Source organism: Aulonocara sp. 'chitande type north' Nkhata Bay, linkage group LG14 (assembly GCF_057382095.1).
Source record: "Aulonocara sp. 'chitande type north' Nkhata Bay isolate Kocher_YH1m ecotype deep benthic linkage group LG14, A_spYH_male_GT1.1, whole genome shotgun sequence".
NCBI lineage: Eukaryota > Metazoa > Chordata > Actinopteri > Cichliformes > Cichlidae > Aulonocara > Aulonocara sp. 'chitande type north' Nkhata Bay.
In genome coordinates this window covers 31,426,934-31,454,798 of record NC_141357.1, presented here as the reverse complement: position 1 = coordinate 31,454,798, position 27,865 = coordinate 31,426,934, and the positions used below count along the sequence as shown (strand labels likewise).

At 39.3% G+C, this 27,865-nt stretch overlaps 1 protein-coding gene across 4 annotated transcripts in view; it reads right to left on the bottom strand.

Annotated features, from left to right (window-relative positions):
* Positions 1 to 27,865, bottom strand: part of stard13b (StAR related lipid transfer domain containing 13b) — a 63,492-nt gene that overhangs the window by 28,472 nt on the left and 7,155 nt on the right. For 3 of the 4 annotated variants that reach the window (XM_086262068.1, XM_086262069.1, XM_086262070.1), the window contains exons 3-5: positions 26,634 to 26,777; positions 25,333 to 25,482; positions 20,304 to 20,337 (exon numbers count right to left, since the gene is read on the bottom strand). In XM_086262068.1, the coding sequence (XP_086118194.1) occupies positions 20,304 to 20,337; positions 25,333 to 25,482; positions 26,634 to 26,777 (328 nt within the window). The remainder of the gene's footprint in view (positions 1 to 20,303; positions 20,338 to 25,332; positions 25,483 to 26,633; positions 26,778 to 27,865) is intronic. The other variant, XM_086262071.1, reaches the window with a different exon arrangement.

Sequence of the window (27,865 nt, the reverse complement as noted above, 5' to 3'; positions counted from 1 at the left end):
CTCAGCATAAAAACGGCGTTACAAGGTTGGATTTTTTGACTCCGCCTTCTTTTCAGGTTTTACAAGTAAAACCAAAAATGAATCTCCTCTAAGCTAAAAAAAAACCAAAAAAACCATCTCAAATATTTTCAAAAGCAAGTCACTTACTCCATTTGGAATGGCAAACTAAATCATATATTCTTATGATTTTAAAGTCCACTTCTGTCAGCCAGTTTACACCATAAAATAACAGCCTTCTAATACCTGAAATATGCTTTGGTACCAGCAGACACACCCAGTGCCAATCAAGGCCCCTGCCACTCTCCCAGTGACTGTCCCGGCCTCAGCATACAGGCTTGTCTGTTTAGTGTGAGCATGGCGCCACACACGTGAATAGAGCAGAAATAGGCAAGCGACCAAGTTAAACACAGCCCCTGTCTGTTCCTCTCACTAGCTGGCATAATCCACCCTAGCTTAAGCTCACAAAGACCACAATTCAGCAGCACACTTCAGAGCCCGCTTCACATTTTCATAAACTTCTCCCGGGTTTAATGGCCCTCCCCACACCCTCAAGTGGCATGTTTAATACAAGGCTCTCGCTTTTTTAAAAGCACTAGGTGATGGTGCGACACCATTCAGATGATTTCATTGGGTGACGACTCTTTTTTTTTCCCCCTCTTTTTACACACACACAAACACCTGCATTCATTCATGTTGTGAAGAATGGCTTAAAGTGTTAGATGCAAAAAATGAGGGCAAACATTTCTGCATATTTCTCTTCCCTTTTGTCTAGACGATGTATATCACCGAGTGCATCATACGTATCACATTACAGAATCAATCTTGTAAATGACAGTGAATGAGATTAATGGTGTCACCGTCTCCGTCCATGCTCAAATACCTGAGCGGTGATCGTGAAAGAGCTACAACATCTTCTGTGTACTCCGAGATGTCCTTGTGTTTAACTTTATGCCGCAAGCCATGATGAAATGGCTGTGGTCTGTCCTTAGAGGGAGCGCAGTGACTCCAGCCCTTATCAAACTTGTTTCAACACGCCACTGTCTGGGTTTCAGAGCTCAACTGCTATACCACATGACAACAGGAATCCAGACTCACATTACAGATGCACAAAAACATACAGAGGCTCTGTCAACATAGCTACCATGTCACAAAGTGGATTTTTATTGTTTATATACCCCATAAAGAAAAAAATAGATATATGTGATACTGGGTTTGAATCATGTCCAGTTCACATATAGCAGCAGTATCACACTTCATTATTAGGCCCAAGCCATAATGCAGACTTTTAATACATGTCAAACTTTCATTGCTTTCCACTCACTTTCTGCCATGTGTGATTACAAAAGGGGAACTTGTATTCTGAATCATCTTGAGTTAGTTGACGTTAGTCTGATGTGGTTTTATTCAGCAGCAGACACATGTATTCTGGACTGGGCAGTCTTGCTTCTGGTGTGGCTATGTTTCCTGTGGCTAAGTTTTAAGAATAACTCTAGTGTGACAGAAGATTTCCACTTCATGAGCCACCACATTTCTGACTGCTGAACTCAGCTCTGCATGATCATCACGCTCAAATACTGCAAGACCAGTTGAGCTCTATATGATGAGGTGGTTAAACTTTTTAACTCGCTTCAGCTCTTGGATGCTTTTTTTTTGTTTTTAGCAAGACTTCATGCCTATATTTGTCATTGGGAGTTAATTTAACAATATAAATGCTACAAACCAATTATTTCACCATTGGCTTGTTAATTGTAAGTTTTGCTTCTGCTGGGGGTAAAATTTCCAGATAAAATTACGACAGGAGGACAGTTGCTCAAAGCTGCTTATTGACACTTAAACAAATATCTAGCATACCCATCAGCCAGGTGTGATTCTAAAAAAAAAAACAACTGTTTTCTGGATTTGAAGCTTGAGCTCTAAAGCTAAGTACAGAAGGAATATTTGTGGGTTTAGACACCAGGCATAATCTGCAAATGATCCCCAGTTCAAGATTGGGGGACACACAAAAACCCGATTTCTGGCTTAGATAGCCCTAATGCCAATGCCATACCCAGATAAACTGGAGGTTTTAAGAAGGCTTACTTGTGTAAAGTCTGTACCAAATCAAACGTGCAGATCTGTCTGCTGTGGCAACCCCTTGGGAAATAAGGAAGCAGACCAAAGTATCCAGGATTTATTTATTCCAGGATGCCTATGTCTCCACAATCTATCAGAACTGGACACATAGATCAAGAACGTCTCAACTCACTAAAGTGATGATTGACAGAGAAAACCACTAAACCCTCAGTTTATAAATAAACCAAATATTTTAACACTTTTAAGAGCTGTAATAGATGCGTCACAGTACTGTACAATACAGGCAATCTTGTATATTTGTATTCCTCCACAGAATTCAGTTTCAACACCTAAATGTCAAATAAAATACTGTTACGGCTGACTTCTAAGGCTGCAACACAACTTACTCCAAAGCTCCTAAATAAGCCAAACAAATCAAATCAGGCATTTGACTTAAAGCTAAACTTTCAGTTTGAAAATTTCTGCTTTGCCAACAAAAATTCAGTTTAAGAGGTTTAATTAATGTCTAGGATTTGGACAAAGGCTCAAAGTCTCAAAGTCATAACCTTGGACTGTCACCTTATAATGAAAAAAAAGTTTGTGATTTAAACTTATCTACATAGGCTGGCAGCTCACATCTCTTTGTTTGAATATGTAATGAACACACATTAATCTCAGAGGTGTTGATAAGGCTTATTAAAGCTTTGGTTTAAATTTGTTTGCTGCAGAATGGCCTTAAATGTATCTTCATAATATAAGATACTGTATAATTTATTTTAAAAAAATTAAACTAAACTTTTAGCCAGTTCGTTAGTATTTTAGGGTGCAAACACACTTGTCGCAACATAAGTTCTTTGTGACATCATAAGTTATTCACTGACAGACCAAATCCATCTCGAGTACCTCACTAGCACCATTATCTACATATACACTGAAAAAAGAAAATATCCAAAAATAGAAATTTGTACCGCACCTAGCACCCTAAAAACAGAGAAAAGAAAAAACTTTCAGACAGAGTTCACAAATGATTCAAATCAATTCCCATATGTCAGCCATCTACATCTGGGTCTGGTCTCTATGCAGCATTTGTCCCCTCATTGTTCAGTGTCTGCATAAGCAGCTTCACATGCTGCATATGGAAAAGAATGCAAGATTAATGTGTCAGATATCCAGACACTGGCAAACTCAGCTGCTGCACCAGTGACGTTCCTAAACAGGCTTCACAGCTGAGCCAAGCATGGATCAGATCTGATATGCAACTCTGTGCGCACACTCATAAAAACATCTGGTCTCCATTTGAATGACTACAGCACTTCAAATCCACCAGTGAAGACAGAGCTGTTTTGTCATTCATGTGGTTTTCCCCACATAAGGCGCTATTGTGGTCACTTTACTGCACCTGGCGGTACACTCGGGCAACTGCACAGATGACTGACGTTCACTTCTGACGCAATTCTCTCAGGGCCATTAAGAGAACCAGTGCAACAAAAACTGACCTTGAAATTATTAACTTAAATCGATCCCAGAGTACTCTAAAAATTAAACATTTTCCACATTATGTAACACAGTCTTAGAAGAAGCAAAAAAAATACCATAACATACCAATAACAAAACTGTGCCTATTGTGGTAAATGTTTCCATCTCTTTTGCCATTAAGTGCCACTTCCTCATATAGAGTTAATTTCATACGCATTTCAAAAAGTTAACATGTATGCTATACGTGATATTACTTGGAAAATAAAGTTCACTTTCACTGAATAATTCTTGGCAACACATGTGTTGTCACCAAAAAAGGCAGATGCATTTTGAAGGTGTTAAAGAACCTATGTGTAAACATTTTCAATGCAGTCACAAAGTTGCTTCAGTTTGGGTTTATTTGGGATTTTTTTTTGAGCCAAGTATGAGCAAATAATGTAAAGGGAAAAAAATGTGATCTATAATCTCAAAGACAGTGGCACAGAAAGCATGCACAATAATGTTACCCTGCAGAAATACAGTCATTATAACTAACGAAAGAAAACCAAATGAAAACCAATTTCTTATGAACACAATAATAACTTAACGTAAATTATGTGACAGAAAATAAGATCAAACATTGCTTCATTCAATCTCATTCACTTCATAAAGCTGGTGAAATTACTTATCAGCGCCCCCTTGCGACCCCACTGTCATTTGAAAGTAATAAAAAAAATCGACGCTAATAAAGGAAAACTCTCCTACAGAAAGGTATTAAACTGTATTTATTATAAGTTTATGGCATTTATTAGACAGTTTTTTTAGTTTGCTGCCTAACTACCTACACCTTCAACTGAGCGCAACTAAAAAAATAATTTTTAAAATTGTAATATTAGACCAGACTACATGCACGCGTGGAGTAATTTTTAGGATAAACAGTATCAATAGTGTCTAGACAAAAAAAAAAAATCTACCAACACAAAACAAATTCATAGCCTACCACATTAAGAATGTGTTTTCTTCTTAAATTCTCTTTAAATGTCACTCTGATCAGTGTGCAATAATAAAACAATAATAATTGTTATACACGAATTATATACGAATTAAAGAACTCTTCCCAGTAATAGGATGGGGTCACCTCAGTCTCTGCTGCGGTGGATGACACTCTATTCCAGCCTATACCGCGGGCTAAGATCTGACCTGAAGCGGGCTACTGACCTGCCAGTCTCCGCTCTCTGACACCCTTCCAGAGTAAATCCCAGGCTTTGGATGTGGAGCTCCACAGCTGCTCGCTGAAAGACCGCCGGAGCTTCAGTTTCGCTGACCTTCTTTTAGAATTCATCTCAAATCCTCCACTCGGACATAATAATAAACTCCTCCTGGTATCTCACAAACCCCTTTAAACACCCCGACACAAAATCACCTTTTTCCCGGCTTCAAGTTCTTTCTATAGTGGCGGCAAACCTGACTCCGGTGACCGGTCTTCAAACGAAGTTGTCACCATTTCAAGGGGAATTAAATGTATCCCCCCCAGTTAAAAACGGAAATCAGCAAGACAAGTAAAAGTAAGAAAGTGACAGTAAAGCATTAAGCGCGGCTTTCCCACTTCACACCAGATGTGTTTGTGTGCGCGCGTGTATCGACATACAGCCCTGTAGTCGTGATGCCTTCAAGTACCGTGGGAAACATGGAAATTGTTAGGAGAACCGATAAGATCCTTACAGCGAAACAGTACATAATATCTGGGAAAGAATCAGCGGAGCTTAGAGGGCTGGTGTGAGCAAAAGTGGTTAGATTACATAATTTTAAAACCCAGTTTTGAATAAAATAGAATCATGAGTTTATGCATTTAACAAATACGTTTACAGTATATAGAGTACAGTAGAAGAAATATTAGCTACCTTTAAACCCATGTCAGTGAAGTCAACATTAGCCTATGACACATTTATTATATGTTCTCGGTTTAATATTTATTTTTTTCAGAACATAAACACACATTTTGTGCAGCAAAGTTTTCTGGACTCCATCGTGAAACTGACTCTGTCATTTGTAACGCTGGCTGTCATCTTATCAGCACTATTACAGCTGAGCAGTTAATACAATATTGTGTACAATGTTAACGCTTTGCATACAAAGTTACTTTTTAGATTAACGCTTCCACAGTTGTACTCGTTCAATTTTCAAGTGGTGCCCAGGTCTACGTAGGGCACTTGAAGGCATCACGAGCTACAAACCAGCAACACCGCAAATACACACCGTGGCTCTCAAATGACAGAATCCACAAGCGAGCAATCACTTTCTCCTGTACTGTCACAATATTCTAATATGAAAATCCAAAAAAATAGCACTGAAATAAATAAATCCAAAATTAGACAAATGCTCTATTATAGGTATTCTTTGCGTGTGATGATTAATAATAATTATTCAGTTATTTTACTTACAAATTTGTGTATTATCTTTACAGTCAGTCTTTCTTTATTAGGTATAACTGACAACTCACATATAGTCTTCATCAGGCAAACCCTGCTAGTACCAGGTTGAACTCCCTTTTGCCTTCATAGCTACCTCAGTCCTCTGCCTTAATTCTGAAAGTATCACAGACTTCCACATGCATGATGCAAATCTCATGTTCCATCACATCTTAAAGGTTACCTAAGATCTGGTGGATGACAAAGTAAATGAAATACCATCCTGCTGGAAGATGCTCAGAAGATGGATACACTGTGGTCATAAATCAAATCAAATCAAATCAAATCACTTTTATTGTCACATCACATGTGCAGGTACATTGGTACAGCACATGTGAGTGAAATTCTTGTGTGCGAGCTTCACAAGCAACAGAGTTGTGCAAAATACAATAATGTAAACAAGCAAAATACAAGAATGGCTACATCTGAAACTAATAAATATATGTACAATATATAATAGTATATGCATTTCTGGATGTGTATACTAAATATTTTTCTACGTGTGTGTGTGTGTGTGTGTGTACATATTTTACAAATTAAATTAAAGGGATGGACATGGCATTTAAATGATACTCAGTTGGTGCTAAAGGACCCAACGTATACCAAGAAATTCTTCCCCACACCGTTACACCAACAGCAGCACCCTGACCCATAGATACAAAGCAGGATCAATCCATGCTTTCATGTTGTTTACACCAAATTCTGACCCTACTACCTGAATCTCGCAGCAGAAATCGAGACTCATCAGACCAAGTAGCAACATTAACATTTTCAACTGTCCGATTTTGGATTGATCAACAAAAATTCTAGCTTTAGTTTCCTGCTCTTAGCTGACAAGAAAATCACCCAGTGTGGTCTTTTACTGCTGTAGCCCATCTGCTTCAAGGTTTGGCATGTTGCACATTCAAATAGGGTCTTCTGCATTCTTTGGTTGTAATGAATAGTTGAGCTACTGTTGCCTTCATAACAGATCGAAGCAGTCGGGAATTTGTTCTCTGACCAGTGACATCAATGAGGCATTTTTGCCCTGAGAGCTGCTGCTTACTGGACATTTTTTCTTTTTCTGGACCACTCTCTATAAACCCCAAATACTTTTGTGTGCTAAAAATCCCAGTAGACCAGCAGTTTCTGAAGTACTCAGACCAGACTATCTGACACCAACAACCATGCCACATTCAAAGTCACTTTCTTCTCCATTCTGTTGCTCAGTTTTAACCTCAGTCCAACAGGTCATCTTGACCATGTCTACGTGCCTGAATGCACTGAGCTGCTGTCATGTGATTGGCTGATTTGATATTTGTGTTAATGAGCAACCAAACAAGTGCACCTAATGAAATAGCCTATGAGTGTATGCGTTAGCTGTTACCAGAATTTGCACCTCTGTTTGGGACAATGTGGTCTATTACTCAAAGCTTAACATGGGTTCAGAGTGTTCTCCCCAGGTAGGTCTGAGCAGGTTACATGTTTAAGAAAAAACAAATAAATTTCTTTTTACAAAAATGTGCAACAAAAATACTAACGCAAGAAAACATCAGGTCATCCCTGAAGAATAACCACAGTAAGCTCTTCTAAGCTGGCAGCTGCCATTGAAGACAGCAGCTTCAATGATCGTTCTACCATAATTATTTTAGGAATTTCCTCCTATTATTGTATGCTCGCTCAGGCAGTGCATGACCTAAATGCAGTGATATCATATCAGCTGAATTCATTTCATGGGCACCAGCTGGGATTGCTGCTGTAACAGGTTTAAATCCATGCTAAACACACAGGATGACACTTTCTGGAATAACTAAACCTCTGCTGACCCCAGCTTGCCCTCTCAGTATGAAGCTGATGTGACAGTGCTGAAATTAATAAAAGACAAAGACCATTTTTCTCCTGAGCAGGACAGGTGATTTAAACATTATAGCAAGGTCACATAGTGAGATATCTCTGTACCAAAGTGTGTGCAGCTGAGAATATTAATGAAGGGCTCCGTTTTCCATTTGTTCTGTTTGAAAGTGAAATTATACGATGTTAGGGAGAGTTAGAAACTGCAGCCCATAGAACTCCTCTGATCTTAGCTTATCTGACATGACAACAATAACAGCTGCATACTTCTCATTTTATGTTGCAAACATCAAATACTTCAACCAGGCAAAATATCAAAATTTACACATTTACCGTTTTCTCAGTGTGTAACATCCTTTTTCTGTATTTCTATAAAAAGCGATCTGTCACTCTTAGCAAGTGACAGGAATGAAATGTATTTCAGAAAATATAGATGCTTTTTTTAGGCTCGCCACTGGCCTGTTCCGCAGCCAGTGATCAGTGTGGTGCTATTTTCAGCACCACTTATTCACCTCAGGCTAAAATGTAGCTCGGAGGACTAAAACACACGTACACACTTCAGTAAAGAAGCTGCTTCATTTGATCCTGTGAGTCTTTTAGAAAGGGTCAGGGTCAGGCCCAGTCAAGCACTTTGTTTTCCACTGGTCACATGACCCAGGAAGCCCACAGAGAAAAGGCCAGAATGTCAACAGACAGCACAATATCTAATTTAACACAAAAGACAGTAACAGCTGTTGACGTTGTCTTTCTGGGGGAGGTTTTTTATAACATGATTTTTGTCACAAAGAACCCATCTTGATGCACCTGTAGTAGACACGGGTTGAAAAAAGGACAGTGAAGACAAGATCTTGGCAATGTAAACAAGGGACGAGTCTCTAGTCTCAGTGACGTAGAAGGCAAGAACGGACAGATAGACAATACCAACCCTGTCATCTTCTAAAGAGCAAAGGTGATGGAGGAAGAACAGCAACTAGATTTTGACCTCTTTTGACATGAATCACCAAAGAGGAAAAAACGCAATCTACTTACTCTAAAAAGAAGCCACTTGGACAGTAAAGACGAGCATTATCACACTGTGGATCATTGTGGCTAGACAATGACTTAGCCTCTGGAGCAGTCCTTGGCAGCAGAAGTAATAGCAGATGCAAAGAGAGGAAACATCAGTCAGCTTGAGAATGTTTTCCTTTTGCTGACTCACCCACTTGTTTATTTTGGCCAGGCAGCACTCGTTTTCCCGTTTTCCCCGAAAAAGTGCTGTACTTTCTGGACTACATTTTTTTTCTCCCTTGTCCACCCTCTCTCTCCATCCTTCATAAACACAAACAGATAAACACACTGATATTTACTCATGCATTATATGTCTGCATTTGAACAGTTCCAGAGTTTGAACCGTTGTCTGTGCCTATGTCTGGTGACAGATGTGGAATGCTGTCCCATTGCTGTAGTGGGAAAATCCCCGATGCGAGGAAACTGATTTCTCCTCCTTGAATGGGTCATGTTCTTGGCCAGGAGGTCTTACACCAGGCCCCCTTGAAATGTCTGGGAGATTGCACTTCCCAGCCTAATGGAAACAAAGCACAGGGAATGGGGAGATCGCTCCTCCACCTCCATCCCTGCCCCTGAGGGCTTGTCTCAGGCATGTGCTATAAATTTCCTGACCATATATTCCCAAGCCGAGTTCATTTTTCCAGCAGAGCCACACATGTGGTGTATATCTGGGTTTAGATTATGTGGTTGAGGAAGGAGGGGCTGACTTTGGTCCCAATCCATTAAAGTGGCCACTAATTCTGTTTTCTTAAAGGGCCGTCTGTTGTAACGTAATGGTTTCTTCCTTTAGTAAGGCTTGTTCTTTTTAAAGCCATTAAATCCAAAATAGATGATCATTTACTTTTAGTCTTTCTTCAACAGATTAACTGAGATTTTTCATGTTTCTTCATATCTTGTTATTGCAGTAGAAGTTTACATAACTTGACATCCTGAATTAAACTATAAGTGAGGTAAAACTCAAAAACATATACAAATATTCCCCATGCCATGAAGCTTCTGTAGATGCGTAAGTCCACAGGGGTCAAAGTTTGTAAAAACAGGCTTGAGGAATGTAAAACTGGCATGACAAGCGTATGTGGCTATTGTTTAATTGAATGACAAAGCATGTAATGCTGTCAGGTCTGAATCTCTTAAAGCTCTGCTGCCCACAAAAATCCATGGGAAAACATTTACACAACTCTTGGGCACCTGGTTTCTATTAGAGCAATGAGGATTTAATCACAGAGGTACACTTCTCTCTCAATAACTGCTTCTCAATAACAGCTGATGTAAAATGTTTATTAGCTTGTGCTCCATGGTACCTTCAAAGCAATCAGCGGCATACAGCTGACGGGATTACTTTAGAGAAATTACATCTCGGACGAGGTTCTTATTCTCATGGCATCAAACCTAACCATTTTGTCAAAGTCGCCGGCATCTCAAATATACACACAAGCTGTCTTTTGACTTTTGTGCTGTGATGCAGCCAATAGCGACTCATCTCACATTTAAGAGATGCAATAGGTTAATCTTGTGAACAGGCATAATTTAACCCGTCAATCTTTTTTTTGTGTGAACTTAACCAAGAAAAAAGGAATGAAAGTGAAAACTAGACACAAACAAGCAAACTGAATATAGCTTGAAGAGTTTGTCAGTGGACCATGATCTGCACTTGTTGCTATCACTGGTGCATTACGGCATCAACACAAAGGCACATTTTATGCCTCTCAAACATAACTGTGACATTTCATTGAATCCCATTTGTTTTCTTCAGCAGGGCCTTAGCCCTAATGACACAAACTGAAACAGGAAGTTACTGTTTATAGCTCAGGATAAGCATTTTCCAAGAAGACAGAGTTAAAATGCTAACAGAGACCAAAGTAAAAATTGACAGCTGCTTAAAATTAAAGCCACAGTAAGTGTTTGTACTCTCCCCTCCCATGACAAATGTCAAATAGGACATCAGAAGTCACTCAAAAGTCATTTGAAGTTGTTACAGTTGGCTTTCAGAGATCTGAAACTCCTTATTATGATTAGTAAACCACATTATTTCCCAACCTATGAGTTGCCACTTTGGGAATTCCTAGACCACATGCTTATAAAACAAAGTTAGGTTAACAACATCGGGGGGTGGGGGGGCAGAGCCCACTTATCTCTGTCCCTCAAACAGTTTTCATAATGAAGCACATGTGGAATCGCCAAGCCTATTGCCAAAAATTCTGCTCAACTCATCAACCATGATAAGCTGGATGTACAGTACAGGTATTGTTTTCACACTGAGAAACAAACAAGTCCTAGTGGGCCCTTGAGTTTTAAAGCCAGTGAGCCAGAGAGCAGAGAGGATGCAGGAAGTCTGCTCTGCTTCAGCCTGCTATTGCTCTTTGATTACTGAGCCAAATTGTTCAATCAGGTCTGAAACCACAAGAAAGCTGCAGTGCTACACCGCCCAAGGACAGAGCTTCTTTTAAGAGCGTGCTGTGTTTTTTTTTTGTTATCTGGGTACAAGTGAAAAGGGAACGGCTATCTAAATCTCCAGCAGCATGGGTGCCTGTAGCCTTGCTTCAGTGCAAAAACACACAGTGCGTGATGTGAGATGTGCCACGCGATTGGTCAACCTGAGGATGCGGAGGCAAGGGCTCGAGGCCCAGCGGAGGAACAGACTTTTTGCCTCCCTGCAACATCTGGAATCTCTGTGGTTTATGTGGGAAATTTGGAAGGCCACTGCGAGAGCCAATGAAGTTATTGTATCTAAACTGGCCCTGAGGAAATGTTCTTGGCTTCGAAGTTGAGTGTGTGTGTGTTTTGCAGGAACACTGAGGTACAAAGTGGATCACCAGATTCGATGAAGCTTTATGTGAGGAAGAAGTTATTGTTTGCATTCATTTCCAGTAGATTGGTAAACATTTACACACAAAAGGAGACACGTGGACATGAGCCGGTTGTCTGTTTAGTCACCAACATCCTGGTGTGGGACCCTAAAGTGGTGTGTCTTTTCCTGGCTCATTACTTCCTCAATCTTCTTTCTGCTTTTCTTCTCAGCTGAGTGGTGGACCAACCTGGTAGCTTTTGTGTTGCTTCACACACTCACTCACACACAGAATTTCTGCCCTTGTGAAACTGGCCTGCGTCCTGACACGGCTGCCCATGTCTCCTTCGGCTTAGTTTACAAAACCCAGGCCTGAATTACCCCAACGTGCACACCAACTCAGGAAGCTGATCCCTAAAGGATTTATTGCCTGCTTTTTTCTCTAATTGGCAGCATGGGTGTAATTGGGAATGAGAACAATAAACCCGTTTCCGCTCCATGAAGGACATACACTTGGGAGATAGTGTCTGCTCAAACAGCTTTGCGAACACACACAATACACAATGACAGGATCAAACCAGATGATTTATACTGGGCAATAAATTATGCCCCACGATCTAAGAAACTGTAGAACATGATGATCTCATTCAGTGCAAGGGCCTTGGAGGCATTATTAAATGATATTATGTGCTATTGCATATATGATTGCTAAAATAATTGCAATGAAAATGTTGAAACTGCAATGAAAACTTTAAAAGATTTCAGACCTTGTTAACCACGCTGTTCTGTAATGTTTGCACAACCTTGACAAATTACTGTATATACAAAGAAAAGTCCAGAAATACTAGCAGTCCAGCCCACCTCCACCCCCACCCTTGCTCTCCCTCTGAAACTGCCGAGCTGGCCTCTGCTCTCAGGAAACCGCAAGTCGTTTTCCATCTTTCCATGTGTGGAATTTTTCATGCATTTGTCATGCCAGCAGCACCCTTTATAGTCTGAGCTGCATCTATCTGCTTATAAATTTAGAGCATGATGTCACTGATCTGGCACCTGTCGGGAAACAGCCAGAGGGGAATAAAAATAATGGGACGATTTTGTGAACGTTAGTTTTTCTGTGGTAATAGTGGTAGTAGTAAATTAATTTAGGAAAAATTTTCTTTTTCTTTCGTCTTTATGAGACAGAACAGCTGATGTCTAAATCCTTGCGCTTCTGGCCAGCAATCACATCTTTGTCATGAAACACTGCGTGCAAATTATAGCACCTTTCCTTTAAGGACTTTGTGTGCTGACTAAAGGTGCCATACATACTTGTATGTGGCATGGTCAAAAGCCTCTCAGCTGCTGACATTGAAGTTAGATGGTTTGGACACAGGAGGGATAGTGGATATATTGGAAAAAGGATGTTGAACATGGAAAGGAAAAGAGGAAGACCACGGAGAACATTCATGGATCTAGTAAAGGACATGTGGGTTGGTGTGGGAGAACAAGATACAAGGGACTAGGTGAGTTGGAAGCAGATGATCAGCTGCCGCAGCCACTAAAGGAAACAGCTGAGAGGAGAAGAAGAACTGAATTAAGGTCTAAGTCAGTCATCACTTCTTATGAATTGGATCTCATAGGGTTTATTCTACTGCTAACAAGAATAATAAATCATCTGGTTTGGTGTTGCTTACAGCCTATATATAATATATCGTCTCACGTAGCAATAATATCACAGAAAATCAAATAATGTGGCAGCCAAGTCAACAGTGTGTGCCCAATTTTACAGAAACATTTTGGAAAATATATTCACATTTTTTGTGTTCTCAATTCGGATTTGGAGGAACTTGATGTTCTTACATCCTAACTCTATCCAGCACCTTTGGGATGAACTTGAAGACTGGAAGCCACCCTTATCACCAGCATCAGTGGCTGACCTCACTAATCCTCTTGTGGCTGAACGAAAACAAAATCTCTGCAGTCAGGTGTAAGAATCTTGTGAAAAGCCTTGAGGAAAAAAAAAAAAATCGCAGGCTGTTAAAAGTATTTGCCCCTTGCTGATTTTTTCTTTTTAAAATAATTTTTTTTTTGCATATTTGACACATTTACATGTTTCAGATTATCAAACAACATTTGAGTAAATATAGAACACACTTTTTGTACGAGGATTTCATTTTTCATTTTGGAAAGCGGAGTTCAGTATCACTACCCAGACCTAGGACTGATTACTGTCAGACCTGCTGACTCAATAAACCACTTAAATAAAAGTGTATGGCAAATATAAGCAGACTAAAACACCCCAAAAAGTAAAACATTATGCCATGATCTAAAAACATTCAAGAACAGCAGAGAATCAAAATCATTGACATCAATCTGTCTGGAAAAGGTTATAAAGCCATTTCTAAGGTTCTGGGACTACAGCAAACCACGGTGAAAACTTAGAACAGTGGTGAACTTTCCCAGGAGTGTATGACCTACCAAAGTTACTCCAAGAGCTAGAGTGTTATCCAGGAGGTCATAAAAGAATCTAGAGAAACATATAAAGAACTGCATGTCTCACTTGTTTCAGTTAAGGTCAGCGTTCATGTTTCAACAATGAGAAAAAGACTGGACAAAAATAGCCTCAATGATAGAGTTCCAAAGTGAAAATCACTGCTGACTAAAAGATTTTTCACACTTTCACACAGAGATAGGTAGTTTATTTCCTCTTAATAGATGAAATCACCATTTAAAAACTGCATTTTGTATTTACTCAGGTTATGTTTGTCTAATACTAAATTTTGACTGATGATCTGAAATATGTAAGAGTAACAAATGTGCACAAAGAAAGAAAGGAGGAGGCAGATACATTTTCAAAGCACTGTAGCTGTATATTCATGCTTATGGGTTTTCCGAGGTTTCACAATCTCCTGTGAGTGTCTACACAATTTTGGACATATTTGTACTGGATTCTGGATGTGTTCTAACAAAGAGAAATAAAGCTACAATAACAATTCAAGGAAAATAGGAAAATGATCAGAGTTCCTTCAAAATGATCCATTCCTTGTTCTTCCCCAGGGAAAAATGCGACACTTAGCTAAGTATGGAATGAGAATGAGGTCAGACCATAACAAAGAATAACAACAGAGTTATTATTCCTTCACACAGCCTAAAACGTACATCTGATTTCAATACTAGCCCCACCAGCCCACTTTGCTTGTATATGTTCTGATTAGAACTGCGTAGGTGTCAGGCTATGTCATCTACTACTCACGTTCCCATGATGCTCTTGTGATGTGTATATTATAGTCTCTAACCAGCCTCCAGGGAGAGAAACGGAGAGAGCGACTGCAGCTGTCTGAGGTCACAGTCAGTCTCCATCAGCAGGCTGTGACCCTGGGTGACACTGGAGTTTGAGAACAGCTGAAGAATATGCAGGAGTAAAAAAACAGCAACCCTGCTTTAATGCATTACTAGCCATGGACATTATATAATACCCACTGGTGCACCATCTATAGCCGGACTGGTGATTTATAATAGCAGTGTATACATAAGGCTCAACAGAGGAGTCATTTCACAGTGAGAAGGATTCTCATGTTGGCCAGTTTCACTGTGGGAATCATGAGTAAGGCTGGTAAATGGTTCTAGCTCTACTGTGCATTTAATCCCAATCATCAGAGCCTGATTAAACTTGACTTGGTGCCAAGGGGAACTGTCCAGGGAAGTCAACATTGTCATATTAGTTTTATACTGTTAATAGCAGACTAGAGAAAACATCTGTGGTGATGTTTTACATAAATAAGTACAGTTTTTTTTCAGTTTTCACAGTCTGATCAAAAACACCTGGGCCTTGTACACAAAGCAAGCAACTAGCTCTTACTGTGGATTTTACAACCCCTCTGCAGTTCAGCCTCAGTCATCAGGATCATGAGCGAAATACTTCATAGGAAATAAGATGTAACTATAATATGTGAGCAGAACAAATTAGTTAAAGTAAAAATTAATTTAAAATAGAATCTTACTGTATATACAATGTGATCTTGGATGGTACTGTATAGTATCCACAGTAAGCTTTGTGCATGCAAGCACTTAAGCATAACAGATTAAATTGACCATCTATGCATGCCATTATTAGTTAAATTAAGCATTCAGTGTGACACACTGGTGCAGGGTGTAGCACTGTGGTTTTTTCAGTCTGCTCCTGTTTCTTCTCACACAAAAGTAAGGCATGCATGTTCAGTTAATTTTGGTGATTCTCAGTTGTTCATAAGATATCTGCTTTCTCTTTGTGTTAGCCCCGCAATGGGCCAGTGTCAGCTGGGATAGGCTTCAATTCTCCTGCAATCCTAACTAAATGAGTGGTTATTGAAAAACGGTTGAAGGATAGATTTTGGTCATTTCCTCAATGTAGAAATTATTGTCCCCTCTGTTAGATCAATACAATCTGCTGTAAAATGTGCTGTTATTCAGTGTGCAAAAAATATTTTTAAATTCAAGTTTCACTGCTTATATTTACAGTCATATGAAAACGTTTTTCAAAGGACACTATGCAGTTCTGTGGAAGTGAAGTACAATTTTTCGTAGAGAAATTTTGCCACTCTTCTTTACATTGCATCAGTTCACCGAGGTTTGCATGTATTCATTTATGCTCGGTTCTCTTAAGGTCCCACCACAGTAATCAATCAGGCCGAGGTCTGAACTGGGGTATTGCAATACCTTGATTCTTTTGTTTTTTAGCTGTTCTGTTGTAGATTTGCTGCTGTGCTTGGGGTCATTGTCCTGTTGCATGACCCAGTTTTGGCCAAGGTTTAGCTGTCAGACAAATGGCCTCACATCTGACTAGAATACTGTGGCGACAGAGGACTTCATAGTTGATTAAATGACTGCAATGTGCCAAGGTCCTGTGGCTGCAAAACAAGCCCAAGTGCCTAATAGTTGGTATGAGACATTTGTGCATATGTGCTAAGTTTGTTTTTTGCCAAATGTGGAGCTGTGTATTTCACCTCCACTTTGGGTTATGTTTCTCCAAAGGACATTGGTCAAGAAATGGTTTGTTCAGACACAACTCTGCAAACCTAAGCCCTCTGCAATCTTTCTCCTGAACAACTTACTTGTTCAGTCATTTTCTAATTGCGCTGTCATGAAATTTAACATTTAACATTCTAAGTGAGGCCTGTAGAAGCTGAGACGCAGCTCTTAAGTTTTTTTTCTGCAATTTCTTTGAGCATTGCACAGTCTGACCTTGGGGTGAATTTGAAGGGACGCCCACTTCTGGTAAGATTGAGGTAAACGCTCCAAAGCAGCAGACTGCCTAAGCTTCTGCTTTTATAGAGATGGACACACCTGCTGATCATTAATCAATCAAGTGCACGGGATTAGCAGCACACTGGTGCAACTTATCCTTTTAATTCCGAAGGAATCAGTAAGGGTGTACTTAGTTGTGAAAACTCTCTTTTCCCCCTTTGTTTCCCCTTTGTTTTTCTTATAATCAGCAGCAAGAGATTTCCACACTGAAAGTAGATTAGCATATGTATTCAGAGACAGGATCTGTGTAAATGAGAGTATTAGAGGGAAGCCTCAGCCTGACAGTTCTGGGCCACAGAGTGCTTTTTAAGCCACATTTGTGTGATTTTCTCTCAGACTGGTGCTTGGGTAATACGATGTTGATCATAAAGCAAAAGACCACTTACTTACGCAAGTTTAAAGTCACAGAGTTCGACATAGCTGTGTCTTGGAGCCATTTCTGTGTCTAAACTTCACTGAAACTTGAAAAATGTAAGAAAATATACTTTTGCTGGACACAAAATCCAAAACGCATCTATTAATAAACCTAAATTTCTTCCTACGATTAAATAAATCTTTCAGTGAAGACAGTAAAGGCAGTTTCACTACTCTACTTATCTGTATTGTATCTGTATCTCTGGCAGAGACCTGGCCGAATATGCAGCTTTCAGCATTAGTGTCACTGTGGATTCATTAAATCTATGATTAATATCAGTCAGGCAGTGGGGTTGAACATAGTTGCCTCCTCTCACCAAAGGAAGCCATTCATTTCCACACTGCAATCAAAGACATGGGAGGGACTGGATTTCCATACAAATGACTGTATGTGACAGGGATTAAGGTACTTTTTGCTCATCATCTATGCAAGGTTTAAAAAACTGTCTATAAATGTTGAGCAATATCTTCAGAAATTAAACATTTCAAAATCAGTTTTAAGCTTTTTCCCCATCTTCTCTGAGTGTTTCCATATGTGGCTTGAATGAAGCTCTAGGCTTTTCTTTTTTCTTTTGAATCAGGAAACAACAAAACCAAAAGTCAAGAAGGTTAAAAGGTTGACTGTTTTCCAGAAATGACTCACAACATGATCTTAAATAAACAACAAGAAGCAGGAAGAACTATTTCAAAGATCTCTGCTCTCTGCTCGTTCTATTATAAGTTACAAACATGAAGTTCAATGTTCAAAAGAATTCAACACCATTAAAAGCTGTGCTGCTCTGACCGACCACCATGCTAACAAAAGATTTTTTTTTCCACACTTTGTTAATAAAAATCAGGTGTGGTGGCAATTAAAAAAAAGAATAAAGATTAAATAAATACTAAATAATATTTATTTAATAAATATGACAATAACATAATTTACAGAAACCCACCATGCATTAATCATTGTAAAAGAACTTTTGGGCATCCTTGCATACAAGTCATGTGAATGTGTAATAAGCCTGCAGGACATTTCTAGCACATTAAAAGCAACAACAAAAACAAAGCCTCTTCTGGTCAATGTCAATGTAATGAGGTGGACGGTAATGTTATAGTCTACACCGAGGACCATCTGGCTGTCTCATATTCATGTCTTTAAAGAGGTTCCTGCAGCCCAGCTGCAAAATACAACCAGGAAAACTCACACCTAATGAGAAAAGACCATCTTTTACAGGATCATTCTCCGTGTCACTGGTTCATGTCTAAACCATTTGTAGATTCTATGTGCTTTTTGACCTAATAAAGTAGATAGGGATATTGTGTCTAATCTAGCTTATTCCAATCAAACTATCCAAACTAAATAAAAAAAAATTCCCATCAGAAATCATTTGATGGGAATCTTTTATCTGGGTTGACAGATCTGTTGATGTTTTTCACTGTGCTCGCACACTCAGGTTTCCAAGAATCAGTCACAGGACATATCTCATTCACACGACCAGACCGCACATTAGTTAACTGCTTCATAAAAGTACATGGAATTTTTCCAGACCGTAATGTCCACTTGTGCAGTGCAATCATGTACAGCTGAGGTCATGTGAGAGTGCAACCTGAGACTAAAATGGCATCTACCCAAATCCTGCAGCTGCCCCACAAGGCCTACATCACACCAAGCCAAATATTTCCTCACAGCAAAACAGAAACAATTTTAACCACCATGTGACCAATATATAAAAGGCCTTTAAAACAAGACTCTGTGCATTTGGACATTCTCAAGACACGGTTGGGAGGGAGCTGCCACCTGTGGCCATCAGTCTTATTGTCTGGTGCCTGAAGAATGCCACCATGTGAGCCAGCGTGCAATCCAGCCTCAGAGTGCACAGAGGGTTGTTTTTTTAAAATTACATACAGCAGCGGTCCTCAACCCCCGGGCCACAGACTGTGAGTCGTTTGGTACTGGGCCGCGAGAGTTGAAACTCAGGTGTGAAATTTATGGTTTTTAGGGTTTTTATCGTTATTTATTTTAAATCGTTTTTATCGTTAACTCTGTTTCCCTGGGTCTTTTTCCTTGTGTTATGAATAAATCTTCTTTTTTTGTACCGATACAGGTTTTGCTGTATTTATCCGCAACACCTTAAAGGCCGGTCCGAGAAAATATTGTCGGACACAAACCGCTCTGTGGTGCAAAAAAGGTTGGGGACCGCTGTCATACAGGACCGTACTTCACTGATGTTAAACTGGCTGTGGACTAAGACCAAAGACTCCTTAAACAATGACACTTTATGATCCAGTTATAAAGTTTCAAGGCATCAAAATTTAAAATTTCAGGGTCTTATGCTTTCAAACTCCCAAAAGAAATTCTACAAGGTGACAGCGTCTAATCCTTTTCTTACATAATAGTACTATTATGTAATAGTAGTTTTACTGTACAGTGAACATTAATTGATTTACAGATCTCCTTCCCCTCCAACAAAAAATCATGGTGCATTATATTTGCTGAGATATTTGAAAAATTGCATTAGAAATTACTAATCAAAAAAATGTTACTCTGTTTATGCTCACTCTTCTGTAGCTACCTAGATGCTAAAGTACCGTGAGCGGAACTTTACATGAATATGAAGGGAAAAGGATATATTAAAGATGTAAGGACCATAATTGTATTAATCAACAAATACCTCCATGCAATCACTGGAAGTAATAGTAATATGCATTAACCTACTTATCAGATTTAATTCCTTATTAAGTGAAGGTGCCAGTCCACTTTAACACTTGATTATAGCTATACAAAAAAAACGACCCTTAGCTTTAGTGTAATATTAACTAATACTGATTTTTTTGTAAAAAGTGAAAGCAATACTTATTGATATGCAATTACCCCCCACTGCTTTCTGGTATACTCAGAAAGCATTTTCTCTATCAGCTTTATCTGGTCACATGCTCTCCCAGCATGCACTGCATAGACAGGCATTTTGTTGGGCAGCCACTAATAAAAAACAGAAATATTGTCTTACCTGCACCTGATGCATCGGTCACCTTACTGAACATCTGCAGGAAAAAACATTCAAATACTGGTCACTGTAGCAGAAACTGTATATATAACATGGTTTCTTTTTTAATGGCACTTTTCAAAAAAGAAGATAAATAATAATAATAATAATAATAATAATAACAACAATAAATTAATAGTCACTAAGGCTTTACTTGAATGCAGCTTCACTTTGGCAGCCATACATATGCACCAGTTCACATTTTTTTTGCCATGAAAACTATTCAGATACAAGCTCCTAGTTCAATGATTTTCTTTAAAATGTACTTATCATTATCTAATTATAATTATATAATCCCCTTTTAAAGAGAGTCTTATCAGCTTGCTTTCCCCAATAAGACCAAAGAAAAACTATCAAAGATCATTTTACAGAATCATTTCTTTGGAATGCTGTTAGCGCTGGAAAATAGACCTGTGTGGAAATGGTCTTGATGCATTCTCAATCATCCAGGAAAGTAAATCTGAAAAAGTTGATTCTGTTCATCTGGACGTAGCGTTTTGTGGGAGAAATGTTTCGTCACTCATCCAAGTGACTTCTTCAGTCTCAGCTGACTTCAGGTTTCCCCCAAATCTTATAAACAGTGGAAATGAAGTGCTGATACATGAACTTGTCACTGTAAAATTACGCTGGTCAGCATATTCTTTATAACCTTTTAGTTTAATGGTTATTAATATAATTCTGCTACTGCCAATAGAGGCCAAGGAACTGAAAATCTTTTCCTGACTGGACATGATCTGCTCTCCTGCCCATCTCTCTTTCCCATTTCCCCTCTGTGGCTCACTGGTTTGATTTATCCACTTGTTTGCCTGCCCTGATTCCACGTTCATTGTGGAATAGGCAAAAATGCAGCATATAGTCCCAAGATGTCTTTTTTCTAAAACTACAGAGCCTCCATCACGACTGTTAACATACAATTAGCCCACAGGGCACTGTTTAGATTTTCTATTAACATACTAGCAAAGATTTCATAACTACAAACAGTATAAACCCTCACATTTTTACCTCTAGGCTGGATGAGCAACCTAGTAAAAGTCATGTCCATGTTGCTGTCTTCTCTAGATAGTCATTGACACTATTAGGGAATATAGCAAATAAGCACAAAGGACAGCAGGCAGTCGAAAGGAGATTAAGGGAATAATTCCCAACAAGTGTCTGGCAGGTGGAGGGGGAATTATCCAGGGTTAGCAGGCTCAACCACTCAGTTACCTCCAGGCACAAAAATCCAACTCTCTTTGAGAACCAAATTCAAAAACAAGTCATAAATGTATGACTCATACCCTTATGTGTGTATTTTTATCTCTGTTTAAACATAGACGAGTTGAGTGGAGCCTCTTCAAACCATGAGGTATAGCCACTGATGGATCCCTCATTATTGACTGTGAGATTTGGCACAGCCTGGCAGAATTTCCTCACGTATCTAAACACTGAAAAGAGTGTTTAGATACTCTTAATGTACAGACATGAAGAAAGTCCTTATCTCTGTGCTTAACTCTGTGCTGTAAATAAATTTTCTGTAAATGCAGCCCTGGTAAGTTAGTCTCAATAGACCTGCTTTAGACCTAGTTTCAGAAATAAACTCAGGAAAATGAACACTCCAAAAACCAGATGCTGAGCCCCAGAGGAGATGTACCAATTTGAAGAGGTTTCAAAGACATGAACACATCAATCATTCTCTTTGTCTCAAAAGCCCCTGAAAATTATTTTATCCTGACTTATCCTGAGATCTGACCCACTTGAAGCACACATCGCCTGATTCAGGCCAATCACAGACACATGTCAAAGGTTACAGGTCAGAAAATGTGACATCCTAAAAAGAAGCGAAGCACAGAGTACCTTTTCATGGCTGTTGTCAGAGGAAAAACTTCCCTTTGCTTGCATCAACAAGAATGTTTATACGGATGGACAAGTCTGTGTAAGTGAATGACAGCTGCTGTCTCACCACACATGACAAGTCAACAAGGCCGAACAGTCAGTCTGAATGAGAGACCAGCATGCTCTACGTATACCCGTCTTTGTCAATGGCAATTAATGGAGGAAACCTCAACCCAAATACGTCTCTATTCACCAATCACAGAACACTGAAAAAAAGCTGGTCTCAAAAGCAGGGTGAAGCTAACCAGTACAAACATGAATAGAGTTGTTATTTTTCAGGCTTTATAGTCACATATACTCATCATGAACTAAATGTCATGGTGATTTGGGGCTTTTAAGGATTTCTTTGAACAGCGCAACACATTAAAAAAGAAAAAGGAGTAGCACTCTAATGCTAAACTAGTGTGCAATGCTACCTCTCATACACTCAAACTGTGTTGTCTAGAGTGGCTCTATTATTTTACTCTGTATTATGTGTTTACCCTCTTCCCATCTTTGCTACCATAAGACTTCTCCATGTTTGTGATTGGTCAGATGCTGCTAACACCACCCCTTTCATGTGAACGTGCGTGTTGCTAGATTGAGAAACTCTGGGTAGATTTATCGAGTTGATTACCACCTACATTGCCGACGTCAGGGTAGATGAAGCCAGATCACAGTAAGATATTCTGGGTATCTTGAACTTGCTTCATAGATGCAGGAGGTAAACACCATGTGACACAAGAGAGTGCTGCTGCAGTATGATTCAAATGAACTTTCAGTTCAAGTCCAGTTAATGCTAGAAGCACTGAAATCGAACTGTTTGCAGAAAAAAAGATACGTCTCTTTGTGCCTTTTGTAAAATCAGGTCTGTTTAGCTATTCATAATGGATTTTTTATGACAACTTTGAAAACCTTAAAACGTATTTTCCTCATTGGAACCACACGCAAGGAATATTTTTCTATAAAATCGCATAATATTTTGCTGTAGACATTGTGTAAAGAATTCTGTGTGCATCTTCCTCTACCAAGGCATTATCTTAATCAACATCCAAGACATTCCTGCTCAGATAAGGTCTAGCCTGAGGAAGCTATGAACTGCATTCCAGTTTTTAGAGATGTTACAGATGTAAGGGAGTGTATCATCCAGGTGCAAAAAACCTTTGCCACATGGTTCATAAAACATCTGTAAATTAAGCTGCAATTACCAGTTCCAGCCGTGTGTTTTGTCTCACACATTCAGCTTGTTTATTCTTTGACTCCAAGTCTGTGACTGAGACTTCATTTCAACTCCCAGCTGTCAGAAGTTTCATATGGACCCCAGAGCTTAACATGTCCATGCTGCATGTCATTTCATTTCACCTATATCTGTAAACTTTGCATGGTCACTTAGTTATATTGTTTGGCATTTGCAGATATATGTTCATTTGCTTGTTTGTGGAGGGATAGTGCTATAGTTACTGATATGGTATTTGGTGATCATGGGACAGATCTCTTGAACAGCCTAAAACATTTCATAACTGAAGAATAACATGAACTCATTATCCAACAAAATTACTCCATCTATAAAATATGTGAACATACACAGCTGCTCTGACACCAAGTTTTAACTCATGCCGTCATCATTTCCAAGAGGTACTCACGGGTTTCACAGAACATACAGGTGTCACCTATTCTGAGAATGTTCCAGAGACCAAAATGATCCATTTTGTTTAACTACAACAAAATCCAGTCTGTGGTTTCGTGTTGCAGCTAAACAAAATGAAACCTTTTCAGACTAACATCAAATATTATAATGTGGATGAACATGTCACAAAATGATACTAAAAACATGTATTAGAGGGATTTTATATTTTGGAAATCTTTCAGTTTCAGTTATTTGTTCAATTATTTCTTCATGGCAGCGAAACAGTCACATTCTTTGCCATAAGAAGTGAGTTGTGCCTCTCTAAGGATGTTTGACTGACCTGATTTCAAATCCAAACCCTAAATATTTACAGATGTGTAGACAGATGGAAATGTTGTGTAGATTGGGAATGAAAAAGATCAAAATCCCAATGATGGCTTTATCTTTAAAATAGTTACACATTTAAAATGTTTACTTTTGGGATTTTGTTTTGTCTACACACTTTGATATTAACAGTGCAGAGACAGGTAAAAGGTTGTTGCTTGAAGTTGCTGAATTTCAAGCGACTTCATGCTTGAAATTCTTCACTCTTATTTATAGTCACATCGATTACCTCCCTGCAGGTTTAGTAAAGGCCACTTTGCAACAGTATTTATTTCTCCTATGCCATTCACTTTTTAAGGTCTCTTTGATTGCCACATCAAAATCATTGGCTACCATATGGGATTGTAATTTGGCCCGAGGTTTTGTACTATTATTGTATTATTGTAGGGTCTTTACCTTAAAAAAAAAAAGCACCTTGAAGAAACTGTTGTTTCTGATTTGGTGTTATATAAACAAAATTGAACTGAAATTGATTTAAATAAAAACAGGGTTTAACAGAATGTAGGAAAAACTGCTGACTCGCTAATGTCTCTTGGTGTAAACTGAAATCTAGCTCATAACATTTGCTATTAACAAATCTGTCTTTGTACCATCCATCCATTCGCTTCCGCTTATCCTTCGCTTCCACGACAGTGCTAACCACCGTGCCACTGTGGTTTATTTAAATCGCTGATTGTTAACAACTAGTGAGGTCACAGTCACCATTACTTATGACTTTTGACTACTTGAATGTTTGAGATATTACATTCACCAGAATGAGATTCAAGGACAAGCAGACAACCTAAAAAGCTATCGACTTGGATCATCTGTCATAAAGCAGCAGAAAAGCTAAATGGTAAATTTACATCATTTGTCATTGGATTATTTATAGATCATTATAATTTAGAAGGAAGAAGAAAGAAAAGAATTCTTAGCTACTTTAAATTAACAGGCAGTCCATTGAGTAATGCCCATTGGCAGTCACCCAAATATGCTGTAATAAAAATCCAGAAACTTAAATCTTAGGCTGGATCTACCAAATTAATTGAGAACAACAGCAGAGTTTGCATATCCTGTACTGCACACTATAAGCTCTTATTGGCTTAGAGAAACTGATCCCTGCAGGAAGCTGAGGTTCTTAGAAAAACTTACCGTCTTCTTGGTTCTTGCTCTGGTTCCCATTGAGGAGCTGCGAGGTGTAGAAAACCAGTCTCTGTTCTGACATTCTTCTCTTTCTGGTCTATGGAGAACTTGGTCGTTCAGGGTTCGTTTTAACGTGGGCTTTGGAAGCGCACCACCCCACTGCAACAACATCACAACAGCAAACTGTCAACAACACTGTTTGGTCAAACAGAAAAGGACAGGATGGGCTCAACAGTGGCCAGGGGAAAAGAAAACAAGAGGCTGAGGTTGGCGTCTGGGGAAGTGAAATCTCCACTCTCAAATCAGCTTGACAGAAGCACACAAAGGAGCCTGTATGTGTGCATCTTCCTTTGAGAAGACAGAGAGTATGACCTTGTCAAATGTCCCAGTAAAGATGTCTTGTCTTCTTGCCCAGTTGCCTGTCATTAGTTAAAGCAAGTAATAGTGAATGCCTGGGATGGTTATGCAGATGCCTGTGAGGCATGTAAGCCTCTCTCAGCCATTCCTAATGGACCAAATCATACAAACTCCCTTCCAACACAACAGCTCTTCTGTGCAGTACATACATATGGAGCCCAAAAGAGCACTTTTGTTCATGAATGCAAACTCTTGTGGGATATTCCATGAAACACGCCACCATGAGAAGGGCCCTTTTTAGAAAACAGTGGTATGGTCGCAGTTGTAATGGCAAAAGTACAATAGCAGTCTGTTCCTGCTGCACCACTCTGACCAGGCTAAAGCACTGTAGATTCCAGTATCACATCTAAGTGCCGCAGACCTACATGATTACACAGACTAAGAGGCACACAGATACTTCTAGACAGCGTGACAAAGCCCATAGTGTCACAGACTTTATTACCATATCTCACAAACCTTGCAGCACACTATACCTCCCTCCACATACTGGGTTTATGGGTTGTTCCTGCCTTATTTGAGAGCTTGTCTATATCCTCACCTAATGTGCAGCTCTTTAAATATATGGACCAGGACATAAAAAATTGAACACCTGTTACTTACAGGTCCAAATAATCCACTGGGATTTTCTCAGAGAGCAAACTAAATTGATTTAGGAAAGTTTAAAAAGTGTGACCAAGTATGCGGCATGCGCTTCCCAGGAATGCAGACATACCACACCAAAGTGGCTGTAACACTTCACATATCATAAGGTACTGAAAGTGGAAGTGCTGCACCCCGCGTGCTGCTTTATAACACATTCAGTGACACGTACTATTAATTCTGCACGAGTATCAAAATACAAAACTCATTGCTAATTATAGCTATGATATCGAGCTGTGTGAACAGACACCAACCTGTTTCTTGCGGGTGGTGCAGGGCGTGTCTGAGGGGGACGAGCTTGCACTCAGAGCCTCCTCTATGTCCAGATTAAGCTGGTCTAGTTTCTTCATTAGCTGACTTATTGACTCCGACCAGGGTGACTGGACCTGTGGAGACTCCTGTGAGTAATCAAGCACTCAGGTAAGAGTCAACAAGCAAACAATGCCATTATATAGTATTCAGCCAAAAATTGAGTCAATACAGGGACACTTTTTAGTACTGTCTAATTAAAACTATCAAGGGGTGTTTTATTCTGCAAAAAATTGGGCATTTTAAATTGTCACTTTTACTATCTTAATTATTGCTGATGTATTATAATAGACTTTTCACAGTTTTCAGAAAACATCTGTATCTTATTTTTTGCAAGTTTTAACTGTCAAATAAATCGCATAGACTAATCACATCATCAAAATCAAAAGTCGTCATCAAAACTGCAATGGAAGTAATCCAAATGAGGGTGACTGGTTAGTCAAATTTGACACATGCAAGCTTCCAGGTAACATCTGTCAATTTACCACATCCCCATAGGCTCAAAAAGTTACAGACAACCCCCCAAAATGTTCTTGTAAATTGCAGATGCAGAGATCAGAGGTCTGCCTTGCTGCCATGCATGCATGAAATGTGATATCCTCAGGGTGAAAGAGCAGACGAGGAGGTTCCAGACATGTGTGCCATACAGAGCATGATGGAATACCCCGCACTGGCTTTCACCACTCCCCAGACACACAGTGCGTATATAAATAGACCATCTTTACGCAGACAGGAGCTGTGTCGGTGCTTCTGGAGGTCCATCCTCATTAATCAGTTGGATACACTTCAGTCACCAAAGCATAAATTATCATTGCTGTTCTGTAATCTGAGTAGAATGTCAGCCTGACAGAAAGGACAGATATCACTGTGTGTTTTCCTTGTGTAGCCCTGGGAAAGATCAAATCCAACAGCACCCGTGTGTACCTTTTTCAAGAACCTGAGTATGAAATCCTGGGTTTTCTGGAGGATTTATCACAGTAGTAACAGTTTTAAGGGAGCTCCTCCAGGTATTCCATACACTGCAGAGTAAGTATGTTAAAATTGTATTCCAGGACAAAGAGCTGGACATTTAGTAAACAGAAGTTTGAGTTCAGATCAGCAAAGGTTCACTCGTGGTTTATCCAGTAGAGCTTCTGTGTTCATGTTTTTGTATGAGGTAGATGCACCAAGGCCATTC